The 18,486-nt window shown below is 39.8% G+C and overlaps 1 protein-coding gene across 11 annotated transcripts in view; it reads left to right on the top strand.

Annotated features, from left to right (window-relative positions):
* The window catches only part of LOC111589009 (nesprin-2), a 110,448-nt gene that overhangs the window by 23,238 nt on the left and 68,724 nt on the right, over window positions 1-18,486 (top strand). For all 11 annotated transcript variants that reach the window (XM_055015853.1, XM_035943611.2, XM_055015854.1 and 8 more), the window contains 17 exons: window positions 2,670-2,828; window positions 2,963-3,113; window positions 3,270-3,428; window positions 4,176-4,343; window positions 4,460-4,561; window positions 5,010-5,213; window positions 7,018-7,223; window positions 8,592-8,699; window positions 9,937-10,234; window positions 10,741-10,919; window positions 11,040-11,355; window positions 11,738-11,902; window positions 12,066-12,398; window positions 12,490-12,626; window positions 13,183-13,312; window positions 15,815-15,985; window positions 16,082-17,881. In XM_055015853.1, the coding sequence (XP_054871828.1) occupies window positions 2,670-2,828; window positions 2,963-3,113; window positions 3,270-3,428; window positions 4,176-4,343; window positions 4,460-4,561; window positions 5,010-5,213; window positions 7,018-7,223; window positions 8,592-8,699; window positions 9,937-10,234; window positions 10,741-10,919; window positions 11,040-11,355; window positions 11,738-11,902; window positions 12,066-12,398; window positions 12,490-12,626; window positions 13,183-13,312; window positions 15,815-15,985; window positions 16,082-17,881 (4,786 nt within the window). The remainder of the gene's footprint in view (window positions 1-2,669; window positions 2,829-2,962; window positions 3,114-3,269; window positions 3,429-4,175; window positions 4,344-4,459; window positions 4,562-5,009; window positions 5,214-7,017; window positions 7,224-8,591; window positions 8,700-9,936; window positions 10,235-10,740; window positions 10,920-11,039; window positions 11,356-11,737; window positions 11,903-12,065; window positions 12,399-12,489; window positions 12,627-13,182; window positions 13,313-15,814; window positions 15,986-16,081; window positions 17,882-18,486) is intronic.

Below are 18,486 nucleotides of genomic sequence, written 5' to 3'. Positions count from 1 at the left end.
TTTTAAATGTTTTCTTACAGCAGAACATGCTACATTATAATTCACACAATGAGGGAGATCGTCTTTGGTGTCAACCGAACACTGTGCATGAAGACAGAGTATATGAAAGCAAAACACTTAACTCATCTAATCTCTTGAATCTTCAAGTTTTTCTCCTAAGCAAGTGGAAAAAAAACTTTAACACAGAGCATGCCAATATTGTATGTGATGCTTACACTACGAGAAAAGTCTTGTTTTTTGTATTTTTACTTTAAGAAGATATGAAAATGCCAAAATCAAAACGGTAACAACTTTAGCAGTATGACTCTAAATGCACATACAATATAACTCTAAATACATAATTCAATTGAATGAAAAATCACAATTTCACTTCATATAAAAATGGAAATTGTATTGTATGTCTGATATTGTGTGTGTGTGTTGGCCTGGGGCAAATAACTGACTCAAATGCAGGGATCAGACAAAACATGAGAGTCCAAAATCCAAGGTTTAATGAACAAAGCAGGGTTCAGACACATACAGGCAGTCAGCAAGGCAACCAGCCCAGAGTAGACAAAAAGGCAAAAATGAGAGACGTTTCAAAAATCCTAAAGTACATGATGCAAAAAGACTTAGCGATATTCAGCCAAAAACATGAATCAGGAACAGACAGCAGTCATACATGGAGAATCACAAAATAACACAAAGAATGGCTGAAAAGTTTGACCATGGACAGTACAAAGACAATATGGCAACTGGGAGAAAATCAGCAGGACTATACTAGTATATACCGATCAGGTATAACACTATGACCACGAACAGATGAGGTGAATAACAATGATTATCTCTTCATCATGGCACCTATTAGTGGGTTGGATATATTAGACAGCAAGTGAGCATTTTGTCCTCAAAGTTGATGTGTTAGAAGCAGGAAAAATTGGCAAACGTAAGGATTTGAGCGAGTTTGACAAGGGCCAAATTGTGATGGCTAAACGACTGGATCAGAGCATCTCCAAAACTGCAGCTCTTGTGAGGTGTTCCTGGTCTGCAGCGGTCAGTATCTATCAAAAGTGGTCCAAGGAAGGCACAGTGGTGAACCAGCAACAGAGTCATGGGTGGCCAAGGCTCACTGATGCACATGGGCGTGAAGGCTGGCCTGTGTGGTCCGATCCAACAGATAAGCTACTGTTGCTTAAATTGCTGAAGAAGTTAATGCTGGTTCTGATAGAAAGGTGTTAGAATACACAGTGCGTCACAGTTTGTTGCGTATGGGGCTGCATAGAAACAGACCAGTCAGGGTGCCCATGCTGACCCCTGTGCACTGTTGAAAGCACCAACAATGGGCATGTAATCATGGAACAATGGAAGAAGGTGTCCTGGTCTGAAGAATCATGTTTTCTTTTTCAACAATGAGGTTTCAACAATGAGGTTGAGGTGTTGACTTGGCCTCCACATTCCCCAGATCTCAATCCAATCGAGCATCTTGTGGATGTGCTGGACAAACAAGTCCGATCCATGGAGACCACACCTTGCAGCTTCCAAGACTTAAAGAATCTGCTGCTAACACCTTGGTGCCAGATACCACAGCACAACTTCAGGAGTCTAGTGAAGTCCATGCCTCAATGGGTCAGGGCTGTTTTGGCAGCAAAAGGGGGACCAACAAAACATTAGGCAGGTGGTCATAATGTTGTCCCTGATCCGTGTACACTGACTAGAGAAATTGGCTGACACAGGTGATGTATCAAACTAGTACGTAAACAGAACAAAGAGCATAACTACAACTAACCAAGAAACAAAACAAAGTCCCACAAAATGTCTTCTAGTCATCCAGGTCATAGTGATCCTAAGTGCTTTAGTAGAATGCAACTGGCCTTCTCTCATCCAAGAGTCTTCCTTAGTTTTGACTGGTGGGAATTCCCAGGTATTTATTTTAACTTCCAAATTATATTGATTGTGTCTCATTAACAACCCAAGATTCAAATGCTTCCAAGTGTGAAAAGTTGGGAAACTGCCTGGGAAGGGATATTCAGACTGCTTCAGAAGTACTGAATGAATGGTGTTGTGGACCTCTGTTTAGAGATGACTGTTCCTATTTAACAGAGATGATTTCCTTTACTCCTCTCTCGAACTAGTCGTTTAGCCAAGCATTCTGCAATCACCTGGCCAAACAAAGAAGAGCCCGCTCCTCAGAACAAGTTTCAGCAGTCTACCTGCATCTAAAGCATATGGGGAAATCCTTAGACGACAGCAATGTCCACATTCTGAACAGAGAGGACAGTTGGTTTGAGAAAGGAGTTGAGAAAGCCATCTATGTTAAGATTTCTAAGTAGACAGGGTCTATGACACCACTTATCAAGTACTTATAATGCAGTCCTAAGATTCTTCCACAGGCACCTTCACAACTATTGACACCTTGAGTCATGTAAGACTTTTTGTTAACAGGTCATAAGCCATGTGATTTGGGACTAAGAATAAATACCTGGAACTTCACAGTAGTCATTTGCAATTGACAAGACCACTTGAATAGAGATGAAACAAAAAAAGAGAAATTCTGTTGCATTCTACTGATGTACTTAGGAAAACACTGCAGCGATGTTGTAACATTATGCAAGTGTTATCATACAATAATATGTCTTCACAAATCCTTTTTTTAAGTAATGTCAGTAGCCTGATTGTTTAATTGTCTGTAGGACACGTGCCTTGACAGAGTTGGAAAGTTCTCTTGCTGGCCTCCTCTCGGAGGTACAGTACATACAAGATGCAACTTCACAATCAGGAATCCTTGATGAAGATCAAATCAGAGAGATGGAAGATCTTTGGGAGGAGACAACAAAAGCTGTAACTGAACGGTAAAGAAGAACAGCCTGTTTGATTATTACTGTTTCTGTCTTTGATCATTTACCACCATATGCCTCTGCCTCTCTAGTATTTGTCCTACTTGGCTGAGTTGGTGTGTGTTTGTTGTGTTATGGATCATACACAGGCTGGAGCAGTGTTGTGTCCTAACAGAGCTGCTGAAGAAGTTTCAGAGTCTTCATGGTGAGCTGAGTGGGACACTGCAGAAAGCAGAAAACACCATCAGTAATCAAGCCTCTTACATGGGGAAAGATAACCTGCAGAGACTACACACCAAGGTACATCACACATCTGTTTGGTTTGAATAATGAACACAAAGACATCATAATGATCTCTGTATATATTACTGGCTTTAGTTCTTTGTACTTTAACATTTAATAGAGCTTGTAGAGTATATTTACTGATATTGTTTGTGTCTATGCATGGTTGTTAAGGTCCAGGAAATCAAAGTCGAGCTGAATGGCCTTGGGGACAGCATAGAGGAGATCCGGAGCATCTGCAGGCAGCTTCACACTCGCCTACATCAGATACCAGACTGCAATAGCATCCCATTTGAGAGTGAAGCTGATGCTCTCATGGATCGGTGGCTGGATGTAAGATTACCTACTTTACTCACAATTCACTACCTATTTCACCCTGTTTTTTGTTTTTGTTTTTTGTTCTTTTTGTCCTTTTCTAATATTTTACTAAATTGTAGATACTTTAACATTATTTTTCACTATGTAGTTTTTTGTTTTTTCAAAAAAATAATTCTCATATTACATTCAACGGAATGTGCATAACATATCCGAACAAATTTAAATTTTGAGTGTTCAAAAATGCATATCATAGAAGAAATATTTTGTTAAATCTGACATTTTAATTCAGAGTTATGTATTTTTAGAATAGTATATTTTTTGGGCAACACAGTGGCTTGGTGGTTAGCACTGTCGCCTTGCAGCTAGAAGATCCCTGGTTCGTGTCCCGGCCTGGGCCTGGGATCTTTCTGTGTGGAATTTGTATGTTCTCCCTGTGCATGTGTGGGTTTTCTCCGGGTTCTATGGCTTCCTCATACAGTCTAAAAACATGCTGAGGTTAAGTGGTGATTCTAAATTGCCTGTAGATGTGAATGTGAGTGTGCTTGTTTGTCTCTATGTGTAGCCCTGTTGGCTGGGATAGACTCCAGCCCCCCGCAACCCTAATGAGGATTAAGCGGTGTATAGATAATGGATGGATATTTTCCAGCTGAGACTTTTTTACACATTATTGTGCGCATTTTTCAGGCATTAAACCTGCTCTACTTCCAAATCTAAATTTCCTGTACAAATAATGCTCTCCTATGTTAATTCTAAACTTTGTAGTTGTCGGAAAGAACAGATTCTTATCTTGAAAACCTGCATCTTGGCTTGGCTCTGTGGGATGGAGTCCTTCAGCTGGGGACAGAAGTGGAGAGCTGGACAAACAATACACTGGCAGCGTTTGCTCAGTGTCCGTCCTTTCAGACTGAAGATGACATCGAGTCATTGAAGGTAAAACCACATTTCTATTTATTGTTCTTATTTTATCCTATGACCTTAAGGTTAAATGGTCCAGATTTTCACACAGTTGCTTTTCATAATGTTGACCTCCCTTACGCTGTCTTTAGAATGAGATTGCAACTCAGGAGGAGAGCATACAGCGTTTCCACAGAAGAGCCATTGAGATTCAGTCACTGCTTCAAAGCACAGAGCCTCCCCTGGAGCTGCAGGTACACCATGTAGTTTTTGTTTAGTTTTATGTTTAGATTGTAGGTGTTTCAGGCTGGAAAATGGCATGAAGATGGACAGATATGTAAATATAGCTTGTTTCATTTTTAGCTCCAGTCCAGGTCAAAGTTAACATTTTAATAATCATCTTTACTATGACAGGAGCTTTATCTTTTTGTAATGAAGTAATGTTGATTTGACATCTCACAATAATACATTAATGCTCATTTTGTGATTTTTAAGACTTTTATGTAGCAGTTTGTTGATCAGTTCACAATCAAAACTGTAGAATAGCCTAGAACTGGTTATTTAAGCTGATATGATGCCACTATTATACACACTTGTTACTTTTGATTAAACTTGGCTATATAATAACATGCTTGTCAGAGACATAGTGGTGCTACAGCATATTGTCAACAGAGGTCTCATGATTTGTTTTGCTTTGTCTAGGTGGTGGAGACTCAGGTGAGAAAGAAGATAGAACAGCTGAAGGAGCTTGTTTCTGAAGCTGAGGATGTGTACAGACAGATGGTGACTACGAAGGGGCAAATTACTGGGAGAATGGAAGAATGTTTGACTTCCCTCCAGATGATTCAAGAATCACTCCTCACTCTTAGTGGGCCCAGTGTTGCAACAGTCCTGGCAAAACTTAAGGTAAATGCTTAAATAAAATATACACTACGAGTCAAAGTTTGGACACACCTTTTTATTTAATTATTTTATACATTGTAGGTTAATACTAAAGGCATCAAAACTATAAAAGAATACATATGGAATTATGTTTTAAACAAAAACATGCCAATCTTTAGTATTAATCTACAATGTAGAAAATAATACAAATAAATAAAAAGCATTGAATGAGAAGGTTTGTCTGAACTTTTGACAAGTAGTGAATGTGTATGAATAAATATGCATAAACACATAATAATCAAACTAAACAATAATTTAGACACTGTTCATTGGCCTTGTTTGGTTATATTTTGATGTTAGGTAGGGAAACAAGCAGACAATGTCACATTTACACATGAAGTAAAGCAGCATTCAGTATGCTTTGATACGCCTGACATCTGAGGAGCAAAATATTTGAAGGTCAAATTTTTGACCACAGAAAACTTGAGACAGTGGTAAGACGACAACCCAAATGTTTCTTTCATCAACATGAAAACAGTACAGCTAGTGTTCTTCTTGTCAAACATTACTTTGGGCCACACATAATCTTGTAGTTCTGACCAAACAGAGTCAGATGTAAACCGCTAGTGGCACTGACCTGGACCCTAACCCTAACAAAGAGTAGACCGTCCCTTTTCTTACCTTCAGTCTGTCTAAACAATATACAAAAACAAAAATGGCTACAATCTTATTACAGGTTCATATACACTGGTAATGCTTAAACTAAAAATTAGTGGAAATTGTGGAAATTTGTAATTGCTGTTTGGAGCACCTGAAGTCTCATTTTTCTTGAACACCCTGAATTAGGATATTAACACAGAGACAAGTGCCTGAATATACACATCTAGACACATTGGGCATCCTAAGTCTTTCAGTTTAATGCAGTTAGTTGTGAAATGTGTTGCCTTTAAGCAATGTACTGAGAGGCTGCTAAAGTGTCTGCAACATAATTATTGATACATATACAGATGACAAATCAATAACACAGATTCAGTGCCAGCAGTTTATGCCTTCTTTCTTATAATGTAAGCAAACATATGCAACAGGGTTTTACCATTGCAGAGCAGATTGTCAGTCATATACAAAGAGATTGCACACTTGGTGTTACAAATTTAGTGTGATGCAGTGATGATTTCCCGTAATCACTTCATCTCAGTTTCAGCCAGTGGACTGAACCTGTTCTATCAAAGATGCTGAAAATATTATCCGTCTTGCCTAGCACACACTAATTTATAATCGTCTGAGATTATCCTAGGCTGAAATGCACTATGGGTACTCATATGTACTTAAAGCAACACATTTTCAAATACTGCTGGATTATTGCATTTCCTCACCAAAATTTGTGCAATCAGAATTATTTGCAGGATACTTAACATCAAAAATGCTTTTCTAGGAATTTTAAACATTGACACTGAAGTTAGTGTTTGTGTTTTTAAAGCTGGAGTTTAAATGTCTAAGTTCCAGTAATGGCTAGTTTGCCAGACCTGTAGAGATGTGCAACCACAACAATGGAGATGGAACAGCTACAGCGGATAGTAATATGGTGGAGCCAGTGGCAGAAAACAGTGCTCAAGACATGTTTCTGATGCTCCAGATACTAATCAAACTCACCATTCAGACAAAAGATTACAGTCTAAAAAGTCCACCTCATGAGTTTATCTAGACAGTATTTATTGAATTATTCTCACTGCCAGAGGGAGAACACAGGTTTAAACTGGTCAAATTAGAAGAGGCATTGAAAGCTGGGGTTATAAAATGCTTATCAGTAAAGGCAACATGTCCTCTGCAGGAACTATGTTGGCAGCTTCACACCCAGGATGAGCAGGCAGAGAGTCTGCAGGAGGATGTGCGTGTTATAACTGCCATAGCAGGTCCAGAGTGCCTTCTGAGTCTGTCTATAAATGAGACTCAGCTTCAAGAGAAAGTCCGAAACACCCATCAGCTTTTCTCCAAAGTAGAAGAACAGACTGAGAAGAACATCCAGGATCTCGACAGGTAACAGACATTATGCATACACATTCACATTCATGGTTCAGTTCAACTAATGTGTAATGAGATACACACATCTGCAGTCAAATGTTAGTTTGTGACTCTTCTCAACGATGTAACATGCAGCCAATATAACATGCAACATTTACGCACTGCAGAAAGGACCTGAGAGAGCCGAGCAGGAATTTCTGTTTCTTTGTCTAATAGCAGCTTGATTGTTTGACGGCCTTTCAAAGGTTGTCGTCAGGGGATCTACATAAAGAAACAAATCAAACTCATCTAAGTCAATCTGACAGAGCTGGTGGTCGACTAATATGTGTTTTTCAAAGGTTGATACTGGTGTTGATATTTAGAGAGCATGGTGGCGGATAGCTGATATATAAAGCTGGTAATACGTTTTTTGGGGGGTTTTTTTGCATCGGATAAAATGCAACAATTTAATAACAGTCACATAATGAATGATGAATAATGAATGAATTTATCTTAGCGCATATATCCTTACCTATCTAGTAATATTAACTTTCTCTGTATGGAGGCTAATTTTAAATTGTAACTTGTTCTACTTAAGCACTACTAAGCTACTGGGTAATTTTACACTTAACATTTACCTAATGTCTGCTTTTGTATCTCTAGTTACATTATCTCCAGTTACCTTCACTTTCTACTTAATTATTTCCCATTTTTCAACTTTACTCAACAAATCCCTGCCTTCCCCTAACTGTGTGCTGCACTCGACACTAAGTGTATTCATTGCAAAAAAAACAAAAGAAAAAACTGAATTTAAAAAAACATGCCACAAATGTTTACTTGTATTTAGCAAATGTACTCAGAGAGAATGAACCTGTGTATTTACTGAGGACTATTTTCAGTTGCAAGTTATTCCACATTAAGACAGCTAGTATTTATAGCAGCAGAGGGGTGTATTTACGACTGACTGAAAAACCACAGTGACCGTCTTAAATATAATGAAGCAGCCGGTCACCCAGGGCAAAAGTGTAGTCCATTGATATAGTTTGGAAAATATCGGAGGGCAAAGACACAGATTAATAAAATATTGTACTTTGCCCTCAATGGGAATACTTTTTTTTTCATGGAATTTGCTGGAGTGTTCTACTTGAACCTTAGTGATTAGTTATACTTGCATTTACCTTGTATGTAATACTGATAAACTCTTAGTACATACACTCATGGAGTCATTCAAACTGTGGAGATAAAAAGAAGACAGCAGAACAAGTTTAACTTGTTTTTTTTTCTGGGGTCAGTCTTGTACAGTATTATGTGGCAGAATCTTTTCTCTCTGTAATACCACTTTAATCTATGGTATATTGTGAATACTGTGTCTTCACGTGTCTGTGGTATACTTGTGTGTTTTAGGCTGCAAACAGAGACTGACCATCTGGAACAATGGCTTCATGCTGCTGAGGAAAAAACAGCAAAGGAGGAGGATCTTAGTCACTTACAAGAGGAAGCACTTCAACAAAGGTAAACAATTTTCCAAGGTGAAGACATGCAATGGTTTGTATGTGTGCTTGTTTTAAGTCGTATTAAATGCAATCATCATTTGATATTTTACTATTCCTTTCTGTTTGTTTCTGTGTTTCGCCTTAAAGCTGATTGAAAAAAAAAACATGTTACTATTGAGAGCGTTTGAGTGCCATTCATTTAATTACATATTTGGATGAACATCACCTGTTCAGCTAATGCTAATGTCTGTAAGTTTACTCATTTTATCACTTCCTGTAGTTTTTTTTGTCACTTTTCATAAAACAAGCAAGGTATGCAGAAGTGTACACTACATTCTTAGGCAGAAGAAATGTTTTTTTCTGCAGTATAATTTCTTGTGACCAAACATTCCATAAACAAATTCGTCTATGCTTTGTTGCCCAAGATTAATATATGTTTTAAATGATTGCAACATAATTTATTTCCATAAATACGGTATTAAAACTGGAGTCCTGATTGCAGAAATAAATATATAGATACATATATGAGTTCAGTTAGACTCAGAAGGTGGGAAAGAGGTAGTAAACTTTATGCTACATATAATCTGGTTTGTACAGAAATGAACAGCAGATCTCCATTAAGTAAAGCAAGTTTGAACAATGCCCAGTTTTCCACTGCTGTTATTTTGACTAATACTCACCAAAGAGTCAGGAATGTTGAAGGTTGAATAGCCTGTTGATCTGTGCAGGTGACTGACTCATGCTTAACTGCATGACTGCTGTAGTCACACAAACTCTGTTAAATTGTAGTTCAAAGTATAAGTACACAGCTTTTCCTGGCTCAGAATTTGGGCTATGACTAAACAAGACAGCAAGCACAGTCCGTCCATGTGCAAGGCAATTATAGTCTGTATTAACTTGTTTGACAGAAATCTACGCATTTCCGTTCCGTTTCTGTCTATTTCAGAAACACAAATGTCTATATTGTTTAAGTAAATAAAATGCCAATAAATAAAACTTATTATTTTTTATTTATTTTAAATATTTGTCACTATATACTATATCATTTTGGCACTTGCAACTTTGCTTTGGGGAGTGCCCAATTCTTCAATGCAGAAAAAGTGTCCCTGCTTTTGTTTATCCAACTTGTTGTGCATAATAGCTGCAGCAAATTTTTTTATAGTACATGCACTAGAAACCTTACCATTTTTTGTCGCCTTAGTAAGATTTGAAAGTGTGATTTAACTGTACTTGATCATCATTTCTCTACTCTGCAGCATGAGGACAGAGCTCCTCAGTCAGCTTGTTTCGTCTTTACAAAGCAGCAACCTTCATCAGTTGGCACTGCTGGAAGTGAGTGGAAAGCTGATGGAACGATACCACAACTTCCACACTCACATATTAGGGGACCTAAAGGAGACGCAGTTCTCTCTGAGCAAGGACATCGAGGCCTTTCAGGGATTAGCCAAGTTCACACGGTCATGGGTCGAGGATTTGAGACAAATTGTGGACTCTGCTCTTGTCAAAAGCCCTGGGAGCCTGAGTCCTATAGAGCAGAGACTTTACTGTGCTCAAGTAAGAAAACTTCACTTACTCATCCATTCATCTGAACATGATCTGTTTGACTTGAGACACAGCAGAGGTGTTTCCTAAGAGTGCATACTCCTCACATTTCAATCACATGTCCTTACCTGTCCATACTTGTTGGGTTATTCTACATCAAAAACATTATAACATCATAGTAGTTTAAAGATTTTTTTTGTTCTCTTTTGCATAGTCCTAAAAAGGGTGTGCCTTCAGTACTGTGTAATGTCACGTAAGGGTGTGGTGTGGGTTATTTCTTTTTGTCTACATTTGTTTCTGCATGTTCCAAACTTAGGAGTGTCCATTTGCTGTACAGATCTGACGTTATGATGACTGAAAAGCTCAGAGAAGTTTTTTTGATGAACAGTTGGATAACAAAGTTGACATGATTTGTTATAGAAACAGAATCCAGGAGAATTTTTGCCACTTTTCATAAAACTGTATTCAGAATAGGTTATGCAAAAACGATCTGGAAAATCTCTGAAATTCAATTTCAGGTTGTGTTAAATGCGACAACCGAGGGGGAGACTCGCCTAGAAGAGCTCAGAGTTACTGGAGACAGTTTGAACTGCAAACTGTTGACTAGAGATGACCTGAAACAGGGAATTCAGGAAACCATTCAGAAAACAGAGGAGCAGTGGAAGAACCTTCTGCAGTCAGTTGAGCCTCACTACAGGTGAGTGGAGCCATTGAGGGGCTTTTCTACTTTAATGACTCATGAAGCACGATCAGTTAAATAATTACATTTGAGGGTTTGGAAGTAGTTACAATCTCATGATGTCTCCTGGTGATTCAGTGTTCTGCAAGCTGATCCACAGCTCACTTCTATCTACCTGGCCCGGAGACAGGAGGCCAGCCTCAGAGTGGAAGAGCTGCACCATCAAACTGATCAGCTTCCCATTTTATTCCCATGGCCTGGCACAGCTGAGCGTACACAAACCTGCCTTCTTGCCCACCAACTGTGGGAGGAAGCTGAATCCTTGCAGTTAACACTCACCAGCCTGTCTGAACAGAGGAGGGAGCTGGCTGAGCGAACCAGCAATTCCATCTGGAAAGATCTCTCCTGGAATGAGCTAGACACTCGCTGGTCTGCACTGATGGCTGAGCTGAAGGTAAAGCTTCACTTTTAATGTTCAAGTGATATCTATGGCTTACAGTGGCTCCCATAATTGCTATGTGTACCCTAGAGTTGTCAGGGGTTGTATTGGAAAATTATTTGAAATTTGAAGAGACATATAATTTGATTAAAAAAACACATCCACACTTGCGCATATTACTTTGTTTTGGTTCATAATTCAGATTTTATAAACCACATGTTGTCACTGAGGTTACATGAACACAGCTTAGGAAGTTACGTTTGCTACCACCCACTTTAAAAGAATGTTACAAGGCCGCAATCATAAAGTGCGGCCCGTGTAGGGGTTGTGGTTTGTATGATCCCAGTGAGTTCTGCAGAACTCTGACTGTGACTTGGCGTGCTGGATATATCCACAGGGTGTGAGCTCCCGCCTCGAGGAAGGTGTGAGTAATGAGCAACACTTTGGCCAGTTGCTACAGGACTGCCATCATAAATTGACATCCCTGCAGGAAAGGATGTCAGTCTGTCAAGCCAAAAAGGAAAGTTCAGCTGGACTAAATACTGATGCACCCAGTCTGGAGGTGAGGTCCATTCAGTAAACTGAGCTGAATAATCAGTTTGAGTTGCAGCCACAAAAAAGACATTCAGATGAAACATTATGCCACTTATATTATGCTACAATGCTGTCTGTTTCTGAGAAAGCACATTTATCTCTCTCTCTCTCTTTTTTTTTTTACTTTTCAGGTTTTGCTACAAGAAGTAACAGACATTGAAAAAGACATTTTACAACTTGCAACACTCAAGGATGCTATCATAGTCAGTTCCACAGGGGAGGCTCAGGCAGGTCTCTCTCAGCAAGTCAGCAATCTCCAAAACCACAAGAGGGTGCTAGAGAATGGCATCAGAGAAAATCTAGGACTGCTTAATAGGGATCAAAGAATTCAGCAAGTCAAAGAAGAAGCCTCCTGTTTACAGACAGCACTGAAAGACCTGACTGAAAATGTAGGGGATCTGTGTGGGACCCTTGAAGTGTTGCCTGATACCATCCATCTGAAACAACAGTGGTGTGCTATAAAGGTAACAATATAAGATCTTTAAAGATGTTTCTTTGTTCCTGAAAAATAAAAATCTCCAAAGGCAGTTGACAAGATTTGTGTCTCTGTCTCAGGACTTGGACACCATGCTAACAGAGCTGGACGCAAGAGTTAACAAACTGCAAAGGACAAGGGACTCAAGCATGATGCAGGAAATGCTTCCCGCAGAGATCATTTCGACTATCACTGCACTTTTTAAGGATCTTGGCAGGTACTTCACCTCGTTCTAAAGCAGACATATTACATTACACAGAATAATTAACTGTCCCAGTATTTTCCTTGCAATATCCATGCAGCTTTATAGTTACACTGTGTATAGTTAGATTTAACAAATATTAGAAGGGTAGAGGCTGCACAGTGGCGTGGTGGTTAGCACTTTCGCCTTGCCTTTTGCCTTGCAGCAAAAAGATCCCCGGTCCGCTTCCCGGCCTTCCCAGGATCTTTCTGCATGAAGTTTGCATGTTCTCCTTGTGCATGTGTAGGTTTTCTACGGGTACTCCGGCTTCCTCCCACAGTCCAAAAATATGCTGAGATTAATTGATTATTCTAAATTTCCCGTAGGTGTGAATGCGAGTGTGATTGTTTGACTGTATATGTACAGGCAAACAGACTGGCGACCTGTCCAGTGTCCACTGTCTTTGCCCCAAGTCAGCTGGCATAGGCTGATAGGCTCCATTTGAAAATTGGCTTTTGCTACCTGTCCCTTTAAAAAAAAAAAAATTAAATTGTGCAAACTCATCACCTGCCTTTTTGATTTCTAACTCTAGCCTCACATCCATTTTTCAACAAAAGAAGAAGGAATGCGCAGAAAACGCTGCCAACAAGATGACGGAGGTCATCAGCCAGCTGCACCAGTGGAGCCAGAGAATACGAGCCAAGCCAGCATTACTCAGCCAGGTAAAACACATCAGTGTACCCATCCATTTGTCTTTTATCACACCCCAGATTATTTAAAAGTAAATCTTTTCAAAACAAACTTACCCTTCAATTGATATATATGCAATAACTTGCTATTGTGCTGCATTCATGATGTTAAATGTAATAGAAAAAGTTATCCAGCCTCAAGATGTAATAAAATATTAGTATACAACAAACACATGAATGATCATATTAGCATGTTCATCATGACTCTTCATAATAATTGTAAGGCTAGATTGGTATGTACCATAATGATTTTTCTGTTTTGTGTTACAGCATGTTGTAGTCTATAGAGTCTGTCTTGTCCCTGCCAGTTGAATTCAAAACAATTCTGAATAATGTCCAAAAAGAAGTAAAATCCATCCACCCATTAGCTATTCTTGCCTTATCCTGAAGAGGGTCGTAGGTTGTATCCCAGCTAATGTTGGGCGAGAAACGGGGAGCACTCTCACCAGTTAACCCACTTTGCATGTCTTTGAACTGTGGGAGGAAGACAGAGCACCACGTAACGTAGGCATAACACGAGGAGTGCTAACGACAGTGTCATTCTCATTAAAGGTGAAAGAAATTCTGAAGGTGCACTCGTTTTTAACTTAATCTTTGTGCTTTTGTGTCACCTGAACTTGTGAAGCATTAGAATCAAGAATCTTTATTGTCATTGTGTTTCCACACAGCGAAATTACGATTGGTGCCTCCCAGCCATAGATAAAGAACGGAAAAAGGCACACTATATACAAATATAATTTAAAAAATACTGAAAAGATATAAATATGTAAACAGAGTTATTGCACATGAGCAGTAGGATGAGTGTAAAGTGCAGTCCAGTGCTAGATTCAGTTCTTTATTGCACATAGTGTGTCTGTTGTGTGTGTAGGGGAGAGGATGGACAGCTCTGGGATAGAAACTGTTTTTCATTCTGGAGGTCAGAGTTTTTATGCTCCTGTACCGTTTGCCCGAGGGAAGCGGAACAAACAGTCCATTTCCCGGGTGGGTGGGGTCGGCAGCGATACGTCGGGCCTTCCTCTGGACCCGGGCCGCGTATATTGAGTCCAGGTCTGAAAGAGGACTTCCCACAATCCCCTGGGCTGTTTTTCACCACCCAGGATAAGTTCTTTCTTTCCTGAGCTGTGCAGCTGCTGTACCACACTGTTGCACCAAGACAGAGGACGCTTTCTGTTGTGGCTCTGTAGAAGTTTGCCAGGAGCTGAGGGGAGAGACCAGCACGTTTCAGCCTCCTAAGGAAGAAGAGTCTTTGTTGAGCCTTCTTCACTAGATGAGCTGTGTTCAGGGACCAGGTCAGGTCAGATGTAATGTGGACGCCCAGGAACTTGATGTTGTCAACACGCTCCACCGCTTCCCCTTTGATGAGGAGAGGAGCATGCTCTGTCCTCCTGGACCTCCTGTAGTCCACGATGACCTCCTTGGTCTTGTTGGTATTCATTAGTATTAGTAGTAGTAGTATTAGTAGTAGCATTAGCAAAAGACAGCGAGTGGTTCCAACAAAAGCAAAAAGCTGAAGCGTCCAATTCCATTTGTGCCTGCACTTTGTGGTAATACCAAGGCGATTATCTTTTGTTGTGTCTGACTTGGGACACAAACCCATGATTTTTCCACCCAGCAGGACTTTTCTGTATTTTGTACAGCTGTTTCTGAAATGCCACAGGTCCATCTATCTAAATACTTCTCGTGAAATACCTTTGTGTGCTACATGGTGTTCAAAACAAGGAGGCCAAGACTTACTCATTGAATCACTACGTTTTTGTGTGTAAATTATTTTCCCATCACTCTTAATATGTTTAAGTATTTTTAGCAATTGTCAATAAACTCATGTCAACTACCTTATACATTAACCATTTACTGATGCATCTTTTGCAGATTCTCAGCCATACAGGTCATGGTAATCCTAAGTTCATTTGTAGAAGACAATTGGACTTTTTTTGGGTTCCTAAAGATGTTTCACATGTCATCCAAGAGACTTCCTCAATTTGAACTGACCAGTAGGGAGTCCTGGGTTTTTATTTTTACCATGAAATCACATGTCTCATGGCCCTTTAATGACCCCAGGGTCACATGACATGGAGTATTGCTGTGTTCCCACAAAAAAGTATTTCAAAATTGTTTTGTGCTATCTCACAATGACTGGCTGCTCAGTCATAAAACAGCTGTGACACTTTAGTGAACAGTGGGTATTAGACTAAATTCATGAAAGGGTTGTATGTGTGTAGTGAACTGACATGGTCGTGATGGCTGAGCGTTGTCTTAGAACTACTTATTCTTGAAATCGTTTCTCCTTTCTGTAGTATATGCAAAGTCTCTCTGCAAACTGGCAGAATAGTATAATTGAATTGGATCAATACACTAAGTGTCCATATGGAAAAGGGAGCTTCACGGTCAAAAAATACCAAACTGTCAGTGAAGCTTTTGTTTACTTCTGATAAAGTTTTTTTGAGTTTGTATGTTTATCTGCTTGTGCTCTTGTAGGCAGCTCTGGATGAAGGTTTGCAGCTTCAACAAGCACTTTATGAAGTGCTCTCAGAACAGCACTTTCTTCTAGACTGTCTGGGAGCAAAAGTGTCAAAGGAACTGGAGAAAAGTGCTTCAAGTGTTTTTAATGAAAGTCAAACTACAGTTGAAACCCTCTCCAAATGCCTGGTGAGTTTGTTCTGAGTTACACAATTGTACAGTCCAGTGTAATACAAAATTATGTTTGTGGAGTTAATATTGTTGTTAATTTTATGGATTTCACAGGTCAGTCACAGTGGCAGTGATGTGCAAATAGAAAATGTAGAGTTGTTGAGCAGAAGTAAAAGTAAAACACCACAGTCATCTTCAGCTGATGAAACTTCAGTCATGGGTCCGTCTTCTGCAACAGACACCAAGGAAAACTCAGAAAGTTGTCAGAATGACAACAAAATTAACACTAACGGCACTTTCCACACTTCAGAAATAAGTCATCCTTCCACTGAGCCTGTCACAGACTTGTCAGAAGGATTAAATGTGGAAGCTGATGCCAGCAAGCAAGACAAAGCATACATTCCAATGCAAAAAGTAGGCATTTCTGTCATGGGTGCAAGTCGCCTTACAGAAAAAGATGATGATGCCTTTGTCCCTATTCAAGTCCCATGTTCAAAAATTTCAGATGTTTTACCCTCAAAGGCCCAGCAAGAATCACAACACTTAACATTAACTCCACAAAGTCTAAAGCCAAATCTTGGGTCAAAAGCTGATAAAGGCATATCGTACACTGACACCAATCCTCAAAGCAGCAAGCACAAGACACTTTCTAGAGATAACACAGAGATGTTAATGTTAGACTTGCTTCCTACTCTCAGTAAGACTTTAACAACTCAGGAAGCAAACACTCAACCATTGGAGGCAGACACTGCTTTGCCCAAGCCAGAAAGCAATTCTGTTTCTACCACTGAAAATATGTCTGAGCATCTGGCAGCACAACCAGAGGCCACTACAGATGCCAGATGCCAGGACATCGCTGTGACCACAAAGAAAGTGTTTACAATTGTGTTGGATGTAGAGCCAATGGACATGCAGCGAAGCGAAAATGCTGGTGCTTCCAGTATAGATACACTAAGGTGCTCTCCGGAAGCAGAGCTGTGTGATGCAGTGCTGACAGAATTGACGAATACAGGATTCCCTGACAAGAAGCCTGAACCCTTTACAACTCCAGTTAGCCCAGAATCAGATGTGAGCAGCTTTCATTTAGCAGTACAGTCAGAGACATTTAAGACAGTCACTAATGCTCAACAACAAGAAAAGCACTGTGAGGATGTCTGTTGGAGCCCAGACAAAATATTTACTATAGTGTTGGATGTGGAGCCGCAGCCATGGGACATGCAGCAAAGTGAAAGTGTTGGAGCCAGCAGTCCAGATGTGCTCAGATGTTCACAGAGAGTGGAACTCTGTGATGCACAGCTCACTGAAGTTTCAAACGAGGGACTCCCTGAGAAAAAGTCAGGACTCACTCCCACATTAATCATTCCTGTATCAGATGAAACAGATTTTAAAAGCCATTGTTTGAGTTCGGAATCAGACTCTTTGGTGTTAGTAAATGCAGAGCTTGAGGAGGAAACATCTGCAAGACCCAAACTGCCACGTGAAGAACACCACATAATGTGCGAATTAGAGCATAATGAGGTGTTGACTTCCTTCATATCATCTAACACGGTCACTGAATGTCAGCTCACTCATGCAGATGCAACAGAAACAACATTTCCTGATGTCAAACAGCAAAAGGCGGCAGATTTCTGCCATTCTGGGAAACAAACAGTGGGCTCAGTCTTGTTCAGTGTGGAGGATTCTGTGCAAATTGGAGATGAACGGGTGACGGTTGCCGACACTGCACTGAACACGGGTACATCAAATGAGGAGATAGCAGAAGGAGAAAACACAGAAGAAGCAAATGACACTGAATACATAGAAAGCAAGCACTCAAAAGTGAAAGAGAGACGAGACATTGCTACGCTATCAGAAGAAGAAAGTGAATGGAAGTTGCCTGCAGCGCTGGAGGACATGGGGGCGACACAGGGACAGGTACGTGACATTTAGCATTTTACTGAGTGGGTTTTAAGGTCTTTCTTCCTCATAGTTTTGTTTGTCTGAGAAAAAGTTTCAATGTAAAACAAAAGTGTAACACTGGAATTAAGTTAATTGTAGGGGTGGCACAACCAGTGGGAATGTCACAGCTCCAAACGGGTATGAGACAGATACACTCTCAGTGTCGGTAGTAGGTTTGCTGGGATTACATATACCTGTGGTTTAAATGAAATCACATAGAAGCCACTTTGTGTTGTCAACCACTAAAACAATTACAGTGATTGGTGCTCCTAGCCTGAAATGACTAGTAAGTTCTCTTTAGTATGTAGAAATTAACACATGTAGAGAAAATACCATAAGTAGAGTGAAAAAAGAACCAGTTTTTAACCCTTTAGAACTCCAGCAGTTTATTGTTTCTGTTGCATTTTAAATAACCGTGGTCACATTTTTCTCTAAAATATAAAGTCCTGCACATCTATGGAAGCAGCACAACCATAACGAGAGAAAAGTCAATAAAAAATATGGAATCATGTCTAATATTTTTCCAAATCCCCACAGATGTTACCAGTACTAGTAAAAATGGTGGTTCCACAATCTAAAGA

The sequence above is a fragment of the Amphiprion ocellaris genome, chromosome 12, assembly GCF_022539595.1.
Source record: "Amphiprion ocellaris isolate individual 3 ecotype Okinawa chromosome 12, ASM2253959v1, whole genome shotgun sequence".
Lineage (NCBI taxonomy): Eukaryota > Metazoa > Chordata > Actinopteri > Pomacentridae > Amphiprion > Amphiprion ocellaris.
This window is presented reverse-complemented; position numbering and strand designations above follow the sequence as displayed.